Source organism: Mobula birostris, chromosome 18 (genome assembly GCF_030028105.1).
Source record: "Mobula birostris isolate sMobBir1 chromosome 18, sMobBir1.hap1, whole genome shotgun sequence".
Lineage (NCBI taxonomy): Eukaryota > Metazoa > Chordata > Chondrichthyes > Myliobatiformes > Myliobatidae > Mobula > Mobula birostris.
The window spans coordinates 67,677,859-67,695,466 of NC_092387.1; the positions used below are offsets into that span (position 1 = coordinate 67,677,859).

Sequence of the window (17,608 nt, forward strand, 5' to 3'; positions counted from 1 at the left end):
AAAGAAGGGAAATGTAATGTTGGCATTTATTTCAAGGGGAATAGAATATAAAAACAAGGAGATAATGCTGAGGCTTTATAAGGCACTAGTCAGGCCGCACTTAAGAGTATTGTCAATAGTTTTGGGCCCCGTATCTTAGAAAGGATGTGTTGTCATTGGAGAGAGTCCAGAGGACAATCACAAGGATGATATTCTGATTTCCACCTACACTGACTCAGTTGACAATCTCTCCATGATGTCTTCCCTTTCTGCAGCAGTGATACTATAACCCAGTAATCTAAGTTACCAATTTAATTCACTAGTTTGCTTCCAGGAAAGGTTGCAACATGTTGAGATAGACTTTAAACAATGAAACGCTTTTCATTGCAGACGTACGTGCTGCCACCAGAGACGGCATGGTGAAGCGCAGTCTTCCCTTGATGATCCCGGGTCAGAATGTCTGCTCCTCTCTTCATCATCTGGTCCATTATGTAGACTTCCCCACGTCTAAAGGATGATAATAATACTAATAATAGTTTAACTCAATCTGATTACTTACACAGGCACGATCAAGTGGCAAACATCATTCATCAAAATCTTGCTTTAAAATACAAACTCATAAAAGACACCATATCTTACTACAAGTACGAGCTTGATGCAGTTTTAAGAGTCGGAGTCCGACAAATTATACGAGTCCATTATTACAGATAGGACAATCCATTAATAACCGTCTGGATATAATATTACAGGATAAATAAGAACAATTTACTTAATAGATACAGCCATTCAAAATACGCATAACATACAAAAATCATTGTGAAAAACATTAGAAATATGCTGAATTAAAAGAGGAAATTGAAAGACTATGGAACATACCTTGCCCCAGTAGTCATATCTACAACTGGTATCATCCCAAAGTTACTACTTACTTACTGCCTGTTACAATGCTGCCGCTGGAGGTGTTCAGGGCTTCGTGTCAGTAGCTTCCTCTGGGTTTTCACTACTGTCAGTCATGTAAAGTGCGGGTGGAGACTCAGGAATACTCTTGTACTCAGATGTAGAAGGATTTTTCATTGCAGTTTCCGTAACAATTTTGTTTGACCAGTCAGGGTTGTTAGTTTCCTCTGGGATCAATAAAGTATGACTATGACTAGTCCTGAGCTGAACCTGAACCTGGAGGTCCAGTGGACCACTCTTAGTCTGTCCTCTACCCTTTGACCTGTTTGTTATGGCTGACCCTACCAAGAGCTAAAGCATAAAGCCCTGACTCCAAAGAGCTCTCCAGGCCATTGAGGCATGCAAGCCTCCAAACCATAAGGTTGTGGTGCTTTTGGAAAGTCACTGCACAATAGCATTAAACAATTACGCCTACACAGCAATATTTACATAGATCTCCAGAAAGCTACACTACTAAACGCACTAGAAGTGTCTGAAAGTTCCTAGCAATTGAGAAATGAGTGTGCTTAGCTGCGCTCATACCTCAGGTTTTACCAGCCTGAGCTGAGAAAAAAATAAAAATACAGTAATAACTTATTTATAGAGCACTTTTCATACAGATAATGTAATTCAAAGTGCTTTACAATGAGATAAAGTGCAAACATGAAAATCAAAAACAAAAAGATTTTATTTAACTTAAGCTTTTAACTAAATAGTTTTGAGTTGGCATTTAAGAGTCAACTGAATCTGCATCCTTTATAGTTTTAGGTACTGAATTCCACAGGTTAAGAGCATAGTTCAAAAAGGCTGACCTGCCCATTACCTTTCGAAAGAGATTGTTTAAACTGGAGACTGGCGGAAAAAGACCTGAGAACTTGCACCAGATTAGAGGGAATTAGAAAAGTCAAGACCCTAACACTTTACATCCACTTTAAATGGTATAAAAGGCTGAGGCTTAATGTCTCATTGCAGCCCAGTTCATCACAAGCTAAGCCCTCCCTGCCACTGAGCACATCTACAAGGTGCACTACCACAAGGAGGCAGCATCCATCATCAAGGGCCTTCAATGTTGAGGCCATGCTCTATTCTCACTGCTGCTACTGGGGACACCACTAGGGTCAGGAACATTATTGCCCTACAACCAGCAGGCTCCTGAATCAACATGGATAAAAGCAGCACTTCTGAATTCTGAAGTGTCAACTCAGATTTTCGCGTGTTCAGCACCGCAGACTAAATCTAGAATCCCAACTTTCAGATTCGTCCTCAGTCACAGTAGTAGAGTATATTCAATGGTACAAATTTCTTCAAGAAACTACCTTGAAGATTTATCCTGAGACCAGTACACAAGTGCCATTACAAAGGCACAGCAGTGCCTCCACTTTCCTAGAAATTTGCACGAATTCGGCATGTCATCTAAAACTTTTGACAAACTTCTAGAGGTGTACGATGGAGAGTATCCTGACAGGTTGTATTATGGACTAGTATGGAAATACCAATACCCAAGAACAGAAGTCTACAAGTGGTGGATACAATCCAGTCCACCCCAGGCAAAGCCCTCCTCACCATTGTACACATCTACAAGGAGTGCTACCAGAAGAAAGCAGCATCCATCATGAAGGACCTCCACCATCCAGACCACGCTCTCTTCTCGCTGCGGCCATCGGGCAGGAGGTACAGGAGGTACAGGAGCCTCAGGTTCCACAGGTTCCACACCACCAGGTTCAGGAACAGTTATTACCCCTCGACCAACAGGCTCTTGAACCGGCATGAGAGCCGGCATGAATATCTTCACTCACCACAACTCTGAACCGCCTCTACAACCTATGGACTCACTTTCAAGGACTCCACAGCTCATGTTCTCAGTACTTATTGATTTATTTACTATACACGTTTGCTTGTATTTGCAGAGTTTGTCTTTTGCACATTGGTTGTTTGAAAGTCTGAGTTTGTGTGCAGTTTTTCATCAATTCTATTGTATTTCATTGTCCTACTCTGAATGCCTGCAAAAAATGAATCTCAGGTATGTATGTATTTTGAAAATGAATTTACTTTGAACTTTGATCTCATGTACGTCACAAATCGAATTTCAGAGGCAGAGTTGTCATACAAATGGATGACAGCTCTGTTAATTTCATGCATGACTGCCAGCTGGCCAAATTTAACCTCATATTTCTATCATAGATAAAAGGATTCCTATCTCACCTGCAGGCAAAGTGAAAGGGTGTCTCTCCTGCATCATTTGGGAGGTTGGTATCTGCGCCATGTTCGAGCAGTAGGTAGACCAGTTCCTTGTGGCCGCATAAAGCAGCGTGGTGAAGTGGTGAGAATCCATTCCAGCCTGTGGAGGTGGGGGGGGGGGGGGGGGGGAAGAATGCAACGGAAACATTAACAAATGCATGATCTGTGAGCACCGGGATTCAGTCTGATCAGTTCCTCTGCTCAGACAACAAGTGACTGACTGATCAGAGCCAGGAGAGCAGAGCCTCGACCTTGCCCAATACCAGGCAGCAGGGGTGGTGCTGCTGTTCACAACGGTCGGACCAAAGGGGGATTCGGAGCCAGCTGAGCATAGGGCGTGGGGTGAGAGAGTGTAGAGAGGGAGGGGGGAATGGATTCAGTGGCTCAGTGGTTAGGGAGTGGCGAGGACAGATTTGGGCTCTGGAGAAGAATGGAGTGCTGGTGAGGTTGAGGGTTGAGGGGACAAACCTAGACTGGCGGAGTTGTTGTGGTGATGATGGATCAATGGGGGGGGGATTAAGGGAGTGCCCAGGGAGTGGGGGAGGGCAAGATGAGGTGGGGGACAAGGAGGTAGGGAAGAGAATTGGGGGAAGGAACGTGTTGGGAGGAGTAGTGGGTCAGGAATAAGGAGATGGTCGAGGCAGGAGAGAGAAGGGTGGTGGGAGAGGGTGGTGGGAGAGGAGGGTGGGGGAGGGGGATGGGGCAAGGAGGGGAATGGATCCTCATGGAGCAGGAAGGGGTGAAACACACGGATCCTAGAGGCAATGATGGATATGTACTTGGGGTGTGTTTCCAGCAGGGAGGGGTTGTGATAGGGATGGATTCTTAGTGAGGGGCGTATTTGGGCATGGGTTCCCAGGGAGGGATGTGATGGGAATGGACCTGGGGAGTGGGGGTGTGTGATGGGGATGGACCTTGGGGTGAGTTCCTAGGGAGGGGGTGTGATGTGGACAGACCTGCAGGTGGGTGGTTCCAGGGCAGAGTTGGGAGGAGGTGTGAGAGATGGGGATGGACCTGAGGGTGGATTCTCAGGGAGGGTGTGCTGACGACAGACCTGGGGGGGGGGGTATCGGGGAAGAGGTGTGATGGGGACGGACCTTGGGGTGAGTTCCCATGGAGGGGTTGTGATGGATGTGGACAGACCTGGGGGTGGGATCCGGGGTGTGGAGGGGTGATGGGTCGGACTAGGGTGTGGGTTCTGGGGAGGGGGTGTGATGCAGGTAGACCGGGGGGGGGGGGGAGAGAGGAGAAGAGGATTCCTGGGGAGGGGGATAGCCCTGGGGAGAGTTCCTGGGGAGGGGGTATGATCGGGATAGACCGGTTGGGGGGGAGGAAGAGTATGATGGGGACAGCCTTAGGGTGGGTTCTCGGGGAGGGGGGTGTGATGTGGATAGACTGGGGTGGGAGGTATGATGGGGACAGCCCTGAGGTGGGGGTGTGATGGGGACAGCCCTGAGGTGGGGGTGTGATGGGGACAGCCCTGGGGTGGGGGTGTATGATGTGGATAAACCGGGGGAGAGAGGATTCCTGGGGAGGGGGTGTAAGGCGGATAGACGGGGGGGGTATGATGGGGACAGCCCTGGGGGAAAGGGTCTAATGGACGGACCAGAGACGAGGACGGCCCCTCCCCAGGCGGGTACACACAGGGGCCGGGTTACCGCTCCTACCCGTGGAGTGGATCAGGCTCGGGTCGTGCTTCAGCCAGCGAGCGCACTGTTGCAGGTCGCCCCTTCGCAGGGCCTGGACCAGGGCTGTGCTGCTGGGCCGCGTCCCGGGGCCGGAGTGGGGCGGAGAGGCCAGCAGCGGCATCGGGACGAGCGGGGAAGCGGGCCAGCGGGCCAGGGAAGCAGCGCTCCGCCCCGCCACTGACGTCGGCGCGGTCATCATCAGCAACAGGCCTGCCTGACTTCAGTCCCGCTAGAACATCAGCTGGTAAACCAAATATTGGGTTTATTATCACTGACCATGTCCTGAAATGTGTCGCTGTGTGACAGCAGGCAGGTGAATTATGTAAAATATACTATAAACTACCAAAAAGATAGTGCAAAAGAGTATCAGTATCCAAAACGCGCTTGAGCTGCCAGTCGGGATCAGGTTTGATATCACTGATACACGTCGTGAAATGTGTTATTTTGCTGTAGCAGTACAGTGGAATACATGGGAGAATAGCTATAAATTACAGGAAGAAAAATATTGAAATTAATTGCAAAAATTGTGAGGTAGTGTATCACCGAATGTTGCAGACTAGCACATCCGTATTCCAGGAATATGTGCTGATGGATGCATTGAGATATACATCGGGTGTGGGGAGAGTGCACAGGAGCTGGTCTAGCTGGATTGCTTTAAATAGAATCAGTGTTGAAATGATGGGCCAAATGGCCTCCTTCTGTTCTTTGATTCCATAAAGGAACATGAGGCCAATTTTAATGCCTCGACGATTACTTGAACTTTTGGATAACACTGAGAGATGAAGAATAATCCACGGTCACAGATATAGAGGTGACGTGGCTCCCTAAGTCTTCTCTGCCAGCTGTTAAGATTCTGGCTGACCTTCTATCTCAGCACAATTTTCCATCCCAATCCTCATTTCCCTTCAGTTGGGACTGAGCTTCACAGCCATCTGATGTGGGGAAATACACTTTCTGAGGAAATTGATGCGTACAAGTCTCCCTGCCCCCATTCTAACAACTTTCTGCTGGAGCACATTGAGAGTGTCCTGTCGGGCTGCATCATTGTGTGGTACTGAAACTGCAAAACATCAGACCGTGAGACCCCACAGAGGACAGTAAAAACCACCACGAGGATCACCAGGGTCTCCCTCCCTCCTATTGCATTTACCAGGAACATTGCAGACAAAGGACCTGAAGCATGTTGAGGATCCCTACCACCCATCCCACAATCTCTTTGACCCACTACCATCAGAAAACATCTGGACAAATAATATAAACAAACACACAATAAATATGAATACATTTGATAGCTTGTATACCGAGATTGATTATATGTCCACAAAGTGACATCAGGCTCCACGTAAGGTGATTGACAGGAAATAATGAAGTAGTGGTGGAGTTCGTGGGTGGAGGAGCTGATCAGCCTTACTGCTTGGGGAAAGTAACTGTTTTTGAGTCTGGTGGTCCTGGTGTGGATGCTACGTGGCCTTCTCCCTGATGGGAGTGCGACCAACAGTCCATGAGTAGGGTGTGTGGGATTTCATGATGTTATTGCCCCTTTTCCGGGGGACTTTTCTGTATACAAGGCCGTGTGCTCAGCCCGCTGCTGTTCACACCGCTGACGCAGGACTGTGTCACAGGATTCAGCTCAAACCATGTCATTAAGTTTGTGGATGACACAACAGTGGTTGTCCTTATCAAGAATGACGACGAGACGGAGTATCAAGGAAGTGGAGCGGCTGGTAGATTAGTATGAAAAGAACAACCAAAGCCTGAATGTGGAGAAGACAAAGGAAATCATTGTGGACTTCAGGTTGTGAATACATGGCTCCCCCATAGAGAGAATTAAGTGCACCAAGTTCCTGGGAGTTCACATCACAGATAACCTCACCTGGTCCCTTAATATCACCTCCCTGAATAAGAAGGCACAGCAGCACCTCCACTTCCTAAAAAGATTAAGGCAAGCAAGTCTCCCACCTCCAATCTTAACTGTGTTTTACAGGAGCATCGTTGAGAGCACCCTGACAAGTTGCATCTCCATCTGGTCTGGGAGCAGTCGAGCATCGGACCATAAGTCCCCACGAAGGACTGTGAGAACCCCTGAGAGGATCATAGGGGTCTTCCTATCGTCCATCGGGGACATTTATCAGGAGCACTGCGTATTATCAAGGATCCCACCCATCCATGCAGCGTCTTCTTTGACTTTCTACCATCAGGCATGAGGCTATGATGCCATAAAAACAAGAATGGCCAGGATGGGAAACAGTTGCTTCCCTCAGGCCATTAGGCTTCAGAACTCCCGGCCACATTGTTTTCAAAGTGTCACTGGTTAATCTGTACTGTACCTTACAATATTTAACATTAATGCACCTTAGTTTGTTATTTACGTGTGATTCATCTGTAGATTTTATCCTTACCTTCATGAGTTATCGTATGTTATGTGTACTACTCTGCCTTACACCCCGGTTCGGAGAAATGACTCATGTCTATATACATTATATGGTTATATACGTTATATAAATGACAATAAATTTCACTTGACTATATACGCCCTTGATACAGGTGGGCTGGTGCCAGTGATGCATTGGGCAGTTTTGACTGCACATTGTAGAGCCTTTCTTTCCGCTGCAATGCAGTTTGAATGCCGGTGTATGGCTGTCGTAAATCTGCACACATCAAATAATTTCCCTAAAATGGAAAGGGTAAAATTGCAAACACGAGGAATTCTGCAGATGCTGGAAATTCAAGCAACACACATCAAAGTTGCTGGTGAACGCAGCAGGCCAGGCAGCATCTCTAGGAAGAGGTACAGTGGACGTTTCGGGCCGAGACCCTTCGTCAGGACTAAATGAAGGAAGAGCTAGTAAGAGATTTAGACATAGAAACATAGAAAATAGGTGCAGGAGTAGGCCATTCGGCCCTTCGAGCCTGCACCGCCATTTATTATGATCATGGCTGATCATCCAACTCAGAACACCGCCCCAGCCTTCCCTCCATACCCCCTGACCCCCGTAGCCACAAGGGCCATATCTAACTCCCTCTTAAATATAGCCAATGAACTGGCCTCAACTGTTTCCTGTGGCAGAGAATTCCACAGATTCACCACTCTCTGTGTGAAGAAGTTTTTCCTAATCTCGGTCCTAAAAGGCTTCCCCTCTATCCTCAAACTGTGACCCCTCGTTCTGGACTTCCCCAACATCGGGAACAATCTTCCTACATCTAGCCTGTCCAATCCCTTAAGGATCTTATACGTTTCAATCAGATCCCCCCTCAATCTTCTAAATTCCAACGAGTACAAGCCCAGTTCATCCATTCTTTCTTCATATGAAAGTCCTGCCATCCCAGGAATCAATCTGGTGAACCTTCTCTGTACTCCCTCTATGGCAAGGATGTCTTTTCTCAGATTAGGGGACCAAAACTGCACACAATACTCCAGGTGCGGTCTCACCAAGGCCTTGTACAACTGCAGTAGTACCTCCCTGCTCCTGTACTCAAATCCTCTCGCTATAAGTGCCAGCATACCATTTGCCTTTTTCACCGCCTGCTGTACGTGCATGCCCACTTTCAATGACTGGTGTATAATGACACCCAGGTCACGTTGCACCTCCCCTTTTCCTAATCGGCCACCATTCAGATAATAATCTGTTTTCCTATTTTTGCCACCAAAGTGGATAACTTCACATTTATCCACATTAAATTGCATCTGCCATGAATTTGCCCACTCACCCAACCTATCCAAGTCACCCTGCATCCTCTTAGCATCCTCCTCACAGCTAACACTGCCACCCAGCTTCGTGTCATCCGCAAACTTGGAGATGCTGCATTTAATTCCCTCATCCAAGTCATTAATATATATTGTAAACAACTGGGGTCCCAGCACTGAGCCTTGCGGTACCCCACTAGTCACCGCCTGCCATTCTGAAAAGGTCCCGTTTATTCCCACTCTTTGCTTCCTGTCTGCTAACCAACTCTCCACCCACACCAATACCTTACCCCCAATACCGTGTGCTTTAAGTTTGCACACTAATCTCCTGTGTGGGACCTTGTCAAAAGCCTTCTGAAAATCCAAATATACCACATCCACTGGTTCTCCCCTATCCACTCTACTAGTTACATCCTCAAAAAATTCTATGAGATTCGTCAGACATGATTTTCCTTTCACAAATCCATGCTGACTTTGTCCGATCATTTCACCACTTTCCAAATGGGCTGTTATCACATCCTTGATAACTGACTCCAGCAGTTTCCCCACCACCGACGTTAGGCTAACCGGTCTATAATTCCCCGGTTTCTCTTTCCCTCCTTTTTTAAAAAGTGGAGTTACATTAGCCACCCTCCAATCCTCAGGAACTAGTCCAGAATCTAACGAGTTTTGAAAAATTATCACTAATGCATCCACTATTTCTTGGGCTACTTCCTTAAGCACCCTGGGATGCAGACCATCTGGCCCTGGGGATTTATCTGCCTTCAATTTACCTAACACCACTTCCCTACTAACATGTATTTCGCTCAGTTCCTCCATCTCACCGGACCCTCTGTCCCCTACTATTTCTGGAAGATTATTTATGTCCTCCTTAGTGAAGACAGAACCAAAGTAATTATTCAGTTGGTCTGCCATGTCCTTGCTCCCCATAATCAACTCACCTGTTTCTGCCTGCAGGGGACCTACATTTGTCTTTACCATCTTTTCCTTTTTACATACCTATAAAAGCTTTTACAGTCCGTTTTTATGTTGCCTGCCAGTTTTCTTTCATAATCTTTTTTCCCCTTCCTAATTAAGCCCTTTGTCCTCCTCTACTGAACTCTGAATTTCTCCCAGTCCTCAGGTGAGCCACTTTCTCTGGCTAATTTGTATTCTGCTTCTTTGGAATTGATACTGTCCCTAATTTCTCTTGTCAGCCACGGGTGCACTACCTTCCTTGATTTATTCTTTTGCCAAACTGGGATGAACATTTGTTGCAGTTCATCCATGCAACCTTTAAATGCTAGCCATTGCATATCCACCGTCAATCCTTTAAGTGTCATTTGCCAGTCTATCTTAGCTAATTCACGTCTCATACCTTCAAAGTTACCCCTCTTTAAGTTCAGAACCTTTGTTTCTGAATTAACTATGTCACTCTCCATCTTAATGAAGAATTCCACCATATTATGGTCACTCTTACCCAAGGGGCCTCTCACGACAAGATTGCTAATTAACCCTTCCTCATTGCTCAAAATCCAGTCCAGAATAGCCTGCTCTCTAGTTGGTTCCTCGACATGTTGGTTCAAAAAACCATCCCGCATACATTCCAAGAAATCCTCTTCCTCAGCACCTCTACCAATTTGGTTCACCCAATCTACATGTAGATTGAAGTCACCCATTATAACTGCTGTTCCTTTATTGCACACATTTCTAATTTCCTGTTTAATACCATCTCCGACCTCACTACTACTGTTAGGTGGCCTGTACACAACTCCCACCAGCGTCTTCTGCCCCTTAGTGTTACGCAGCTCTACCCATATCGATTCCACATCTTCCCGGCTTATATCCTTCCTTTCTATTGCGTTAATCTCTTCTTTAACCAGCAACGCCACCCCACCTCCCCTTCCTTCATGTCTATCCCTCCTGAATATTGAATATCCCTGAACATTGAGCTCCCATCCCTGGTCACCCTGGAGCCATGTCTCTGTGATCCCAACTATATCATAATCATTAATAACAATCTGCACTTTCAATTCATCCACCTTATTACGAATGCTCCTAGCATTGACACACAAAGCCTTCAGGCGCTCTTTTACAACTCTCTTAGCCCTTATACAATTATGCTGAAAAGTGGCCCTTTTTAATGCTTGCCCTGGATTTGTCGGCCTGCCACTTTTACTTTTCTCCATAGTACTTTTTGCTTCTACCCTCACTTTACACCCCTCTGCCTCTCTGCACTGGTTCCCATCCCCCTGTAGTGAACTAACCTCCTCACGCCTAGCCTCTTTAATTTGATTCCCACTCCCCAACCATTCTAGTTTAAAGTCACCTCAGTAGCCCCCGCTAATCTCCCTGCCAGGATATTGGTCCCCCTAGGATTCAAGTGCAACCCGTCCTTTTTGTACAGGTCACGCCTGCGCCAAAAGAGGTCCCAATGATCCAAAAACTTGAATCCCTGCCCCCTGCTCCAATCCCTCAGCCACGCATTTATCCTCCACCTCACCGCATTCCTACTCTCACTGTCGCGTGGCACAGGCAGTAATCCCGAGATTACTACCTTTGCGGTCCTTTTTCTCAACTCCCTTCCTAGCTCCCTTCCCTTTTCCTACCTATGTCATTGGTACCTATATGTACCACGACCTCTGGCTCCTCACCCTCCCACTTCAGGATATCTTGGACACGATCAGAAATATCCCGGACCCTGGCACCAGGGAGGCAAACTACCATCCGGGTCTCTGGACTGCGTCCACAGAATCGCCTATCTGACCCCCTTACTATCGAGTCCCCTATCACAACTGCCCTCCTCTTCCTTGCCCTACCCTTCTGAGCTACAGGGCCGGACTCTGTGCCGGAGGCACGGCCACTGTCGCTTCTCCCGGGTAAGCTGTCCCCCCCAACAGTACTCAAACAGGAGTACCTATTGTCAAGGGGCACAGCCACCGGGGTACTCCCTATTACCTGACCTTTCACCTTCCCCCTCCTAACCGTGACCCACTTGTCTGCCTCCCGTGGCCCCGGCGTGACCACCTGCCTGCAACTCCTCTCTATCACCTCCTCACTCTCCCTGACCAGACGAAGGTCATCGAGCTGCAGCTCCAGTTCCGTAACGCGGTCCCTTAGGAGCTGCATCTCGATGCACTTGGCGCAGATGTAGACGTCCGGGAGGCTTGTAGACTCCAGGGCCTCCCACATCCGACACCGAGAACAGCAAACTGCCCTCACACTCATACTGCCCCTCTCCTCAAATAACAACAGAAAATGAATGCCAAACCTCCCTCGCCTCGCCCGTTTCCACCCAAGCCCGTTGAGCTGAAGCCCTTAAGTCTTCACTCTGCTCCCGGCTCACTCCGCAGCCCGCAAACTCCGCTGCCCGCTCTATGAGGCTCTGTTCCTTTTAAATCTGCCGCGCTGCACAGCCCGACGTCACACGCCTGCGCAGTCCCGCCTCTCAGAACGCTGTTGGAGAAAAAAAATAACGAAAATTTCAAAAATGTCTTTCTCGGCACTCCCACTCAGACTCTCAGACTCTTTCTTCAAATCAAACCAAATTTGAAAGTGGGAGGGGAAGGGGGTAAAATTGCTTGGGTTGCTGATCCTGCATTTCCTCTGTGAAGTACAAGTCCCCTTTCCCTGCTTCCTTCCCACATCTTCAGAGGCATGGACCAGTCAGTCATAAGTCATTCTACTGGCGTGCCATTGGAAGTGTCCTGTCTGGCTGCACCATTGTATGGGACGGAAACTGCAAGGCATCAGGCCACAAGACCCTACAGAGGATAGTAAAAACCACCGAGAGGATCACTGGGATGTCCCTCCCCACTAGGTGTGTCATTTACCGGAGCATTGTATGTGAAGGGTCTGAAGTATTGTTGAGGATCCCTACACCCCACAGTCTCTTCGACTCACTGCCGTCGGGAAGGAGGTACGGGAGCATCAGGACTAGGACTGCCAGTCTGGGTAACAGCTGCTTCTCTCAGGCTGCAAGACTAATGAATACCCTGCAAACACCGAGGTCTTATCACTTGGATAGCGAGCTGTTTGCTGTTTACTGTTTACTTGTGTACCCACATGCATTTTGAATTATATTTTATTAACTTATATTTTATTATATTTTGTTTTATGTGCTGTGTATAATATGTTTTGTGGGTGTTCTGTGGTCTGGAGGAACACTGTTTTGTTTTACTGCATATACAGTGGCATGCAAAAGTTTGGGCACCCCTGGTCAAAATTTCTGTTACTGTGAATAGCTAAGCGAGTAAAAGATGACCTGATGTCCAAAAGGCATAAAGTTAAAAATGATACATTTCTTTAATATTTTAAGCAAAATTACTTTTTTATTATTATATTATTCTCTGTAACTTCCGCCACCTCCAATGGGATCCCACCACTAAGCACATCTTTCCCTCCCCCCCTCTCTCTGCATTCCGCAGGGATCGCTCCCTACACAACTCCCTTGTCCATTTGTCCCCCCCATCCCTCCCCACTGATCTCCCTCCTGGCACTTATCCGTGTAAGTGGAACAAGTGCTACACATGCCCTTACACTTCCTCCCTTACCACCATTCAGGGCCCCGAACAGTCCTTCCAGGTGAGGCAACACTTCACCTGTGAGTCGACTGGGGTGATATACTGCGTCCGGTGCTCCCGATGTGGCCTTTTATATATTGGCGAGACCCGACGCAGACTGGGAGACCGCTTTGCTGAACATCTACGCTCTGTCCGCCAGAGAAAGCAGGATCTCCCAGTGGCCACACATTCCCATTCTGACATGTCTATCCACGGCCTCCTCTACTGTAAAGATGAAGCCACACTCAGGTTGGAGGAACAACACCTTATATTCCGTCTGGGTAGCCTCCAACCTGATGGCATGAACATCGACTTCTCTAACTTCCGCTAGGCCCCACCTCCCCCTCGTACCCCATCTGTTACTTATTTTTATGCACACATTCTTTCTCTCACTCTCCTTTTTCTCCCTCTGTCCCTCTGAATATACCCCTTGCCCATCCTCTGGGTCCCCACCCCCCCCGTCTTTCTTCCCGGACCTCCTGTCCCATGATCCTCTCATATCCCCTTTTGCCAATCACCTGTCCAGCTCTTGGCTCTATCCCTCCCCCTCCTGTCTTCTCCTATCATTTTGGATCTCCCTCTCCCCCTCCAACTTTCAAATCCCTTACTCACTCTTCCTTCAGTTAGTCCTGACGAAGAGTCTCGGCCTGAAACATCGACTGCACCTCTTCCTACAGATGCTGCTTGGTCTGCTGCGTTCACCAGCAACTTTGATGTGTGTTACTTTTTTATTTCCATCTTTTACAGTTTTAAAATAACAAAAAAGCAAAAGGGCAGGAAGCAAAAGTTTGGGTACCCTGCGTGGTCAGTACTGAGTAACACCCCCTTTGGCAGGTTATCACAGCTTGTAAATGCTTTCTGTAGCCAGCTAAGAGTCTTTCAATTCTTGTTTGGGGGATTTTCACCCATTCTTCCTTGCAAAAGGCTTCTAGTTCAGTGAGATTCTTGGGCCGTCTTGCATGCATTGTTCTTTTGAGGTATAATGTTTAGGTCGGGGGACTGTGAGGGCCATGGCAAAACCTTCAGCTTGAGCCCCTTGAGGTAGTCCATTGTGGATTTTGTGGTGTATTTAGGATCATTATCCTGTTGTAGAAGCCATCCTCTTTTCAATTTCAGCTTTTTTACAGACAGTGTGATGTTTGCTTCCAGAATTTGCTGGTATTTAATTAAATTCATTCTTCCCTCTATCAGTGAAATGTTCCCCGTGCCACTGGCTGCAACACAAGCCCAAAGCATGATTGATCCACCCCTGTGCTTAACAGTTGGAGAGGGGTTCTTTTCATGAAGTTCTGCACTCTTTTTTCTCCAGACATACCTTTGCTCATTGCAACCAAAAAGTTCTATTTTAACTTCATCAGTCCACAGGACTTGTTTCCAAAATGCATCAAGCTTGTTTAGATGTTCCTTTGCAAACTTCTGATGCTGAATTTTGTGGTGAGGACGCAAGAAAGGTTTTTTTCTGATGACTCTTCCATGAAGGTCATATTTGTGCAGGTGTCGCTGCACAGTAGAACAGTGCACCACCACTCCAGAGTCTGCTAAATCTTCCTGAAGGTCTTTTGCAGTCAAACGGGGGTTTTGATTTGCCTTTCTAGCAATCCTACGAGCAGTTCTCTCGAGCAGGTCTTCCAGACCTCAACTTGACCTCCACCGTTCCTGTTAACTGCCATTTCTTAATTACATTACGAACTGAGGAAACGGCTACATGAAAATGCTTTGCTATCTTCTTATAGCCTTCTCCTGCTTTGTGGGCATCATTTATTTTAATTTTCAGACTGCTAGGCAGCTGCTTAGAGGAGCCCATGGCTGCTGATTGTTGGAACAAGGTTTGAGGAGTCAGGGTATTTATAAAGCTTTGAAATTTGCATCACCAGGCCTTTCCTGACGATGACTGTGAACAAGCCATAGCCCTAACAAGCTAATTAAGGTCTGAGAACTTGGTAAAAGATATCTGAGAGCTCAAATCTCTTGGGGTGCCCAAACTTCTGCATGGTGCTCCTTTCCTTTTTTCACTCTAAAATTGTACAAAACAAAAATAATACACTAATCTTGCTTAAAATGCTGAAAAGAATTTTTCATCTTTAACTTTATGACTTTTGGAGATCAGTTCATCTTCTACTCACAGTAACAGAAATTTTGACCAGGGGTGCCCAAACGTTTGCATGCCACTGTATATGTGCAGTGAGATGACTATGAATTTGAACTCCGAAGATTCACCATATCCTCCACACCATGACTTTACCATTTCCTGTCAGTCACCTTGTGTACGGACACTCCTGTGCCCAAGAGTTTTTTTGTACATACAATCAATCTATGTATAAAAGCTATCTTATGTATTTATATTTATTGTGTTTATTACCGTGTTGTTGACCTTATTGGTTTTTTGGTGCTGTATTGGATCCGGAGTAACAATTATTTCGTTCTCCTTTATACTTGTCTACTGAAAATGACATTAAACAATCTTGAACTTGAATCTGAGTGAAAATACTTCTCCTCAATTCTGTCTTCAACAGCCCATCTTTTTTAAAAATTGTGTCAGTTGTTTCAAGACTCAACGTTCCCTCTAATTTTCTTTTTGGCTGCACTGCTCTGAGCAGGAAATGTTTACACAGCCCGAAAACTGCGCAGCACTTTACATGCTATTTTTCCTAATATTCTAATTATGAATATTTATAATGAAAGGTGAAATATCACATACTTTTAATTTTATTTATTAGTTGAAGGGTATAATGAAATACAGTACAACAAAGAAAATCTTTCACGTTTTGTAAACTTTTATCGTCTGTCTTTATTCCAGCTGTGTGGCAACAAAAATTCTGTGGCAAGAGCTTTTCAGTTACTGCGCAGATACACACCCGTAGCTGCACAACTGAAAGGGAACAGTGACTGATCTTCTCATAGGGAAACATCCTCCTTGCATCCAGCCTATCAAGAGTGTTGTAATGAAGGACTGTCATCATGCAGGACATACCCTCTTCTCATTCTCAGGACATGTACATCATCAAGGCAGAGATACAGGCGCCTGAAGACACACACTCAATGCTTTAGGAGCAGCTTCTTCCCCTCCACCATCAGATTTCTAAACGGTCCCTGACCATGAGTACCATCTCACTTTTGTCCTATTTATTTATTTATTATATTCTTAATGTATTGTATTCTCAGTGGGTGAGCATCTGGGGGACAGTGACCACCACTCCCTGGCCTTTAGCATTATCATGGAAAAGGATGAATCAGAGAGGACAGGAAAATTTTAATTGGGGAAGGGCAAATTATGAGGCTATAAGGCTAGAACTTGCAGGTGTGGATTGGGTGATGTTTTTGCAGGGAACTGTACTATGGACATGTGGTCGATATTTAGGGATCTCTTGCAGGATGTTAGGGATAAATTTGTCCCAGTGAGGAAGATAAAGAATGGTACGGTGAAGGAACCATGGGTGACAAGTGAGGTGGAAAATCTAGTCAGGTGGAAGGCGGCAGCATACATGAGGTTTAGGAAGCAAGGATCAGATGGGTCTATTGAGGAATATAGGGAAGCAAGAAAGCAGCTTAAGAAGGGGCCGAGAAGAGCAAGAAGGGAGCATGAGAAGGCCTTGGCGAGTAGGGTAAAGGAAAACCTCAAGGCATTCTTCAATTATGTGAAGAACAAAAGGATGACAGGAGTGAAGGTAGGACAGATTAGAGATAAAGGTGGGAAGATGTGCCTGGAGACTGTGGAGGTGAGCGAGGTCCTCAATGAATACTTCTCTTCGGTATTCACCAATGAGACGGAACTTGATGAGGACAATATGAGTGAGGTTGATGTTCTGGAGTATGTTGATATTAAGGGAAAGGAGGTGTTGGATTTGTTAAAATACACTAGGATGGATAAGTCCCCGGGGCCTGACGGAATATTCCCCAAGCTGCTCCACAAGGCAAGGGAAGAGATTGCTGAGCCTCTGGCTAGGATCTTTATGTCCTCGTTGTCCACGGGAATGGTACCGGAGGACTGGAGGGAGGCGAATGTTTTCTCCTTGTTCTAAAAAGGTAGTAGGGGTAATCCGGGTAATTATAGACCAGTGAGCCTTATGTCTGTGGTGGGAAAGCTGTTAGAAAAGATTCTTAGAGATAAGATCTCTGGGCATTTAGAGAATCATGGCTTTGTGAAGGGCAGAGCACGTCTAACAAGCCTGATAGAGTTCTTTGAGGAGGTGACCAGGCATGTAGATGAGGGTAGTGCAATGGATGTGATCTATATGGATTTTAGTAAGGCATTTGACAAGGTTCCACACGGTAGGCTTATTCAGAAAGTCAGAAGGCATGGGATCCAGGGAAGTTTGGCCAGGTGGATTCAGAATTGGCTTGCCTGCAGAAGGCAGAGGGTCGGGGTTCTGGGACCTCTACTTTTCTTGATTTTTATTAACAACCTGGATGTGGGGGTAGAAGGGTGGGTTGGCAAATTTGCAGATGACACAAAGGTTGGTGGTGTTGTAGATAGTGTAGAAGATTGTCGAAGATTGCAGAGAGACATTGATAGGGTGCAGAAGTGGGCTGAGAAGTGGCAG

The 17,608-nt window shown here is 46.5% G+C and overlaps 1 protein-coding gene across 1 annotated transcript in view; it reads right to left on the reverse strand.

The window, feature by feature from the left end:
- The window catches only part of LOC140212196 (palmitoyltransferase ZDHHC17), a 38,187-nt gene extending 33,184 nt beyond the window's left edge, over positions 1-5,003 (reverse strand). The window contains exons 1-3 of the mRNA XM_072282879.1: positions 4,821-5,003; positions 3,118-3,253; positions 376-486 (exon numbers count right to left, since the gene is read on the reverse strand). Of these exons, the coding sequence (XP_072138980.1) occupies positions 376-486; positions 3,118-3,253; positions 4,821-4,962 (389 nt within the window). The 5' untranslated portion in view covers positions 4,963-5,003. The remainder of the gene's footprint in view (positions 1-375; positions 487-3,117; positions 3,254-4,820) is intronic.
- Positions 5,004-17,608: the final 12,605 nt, after the last annotated feature.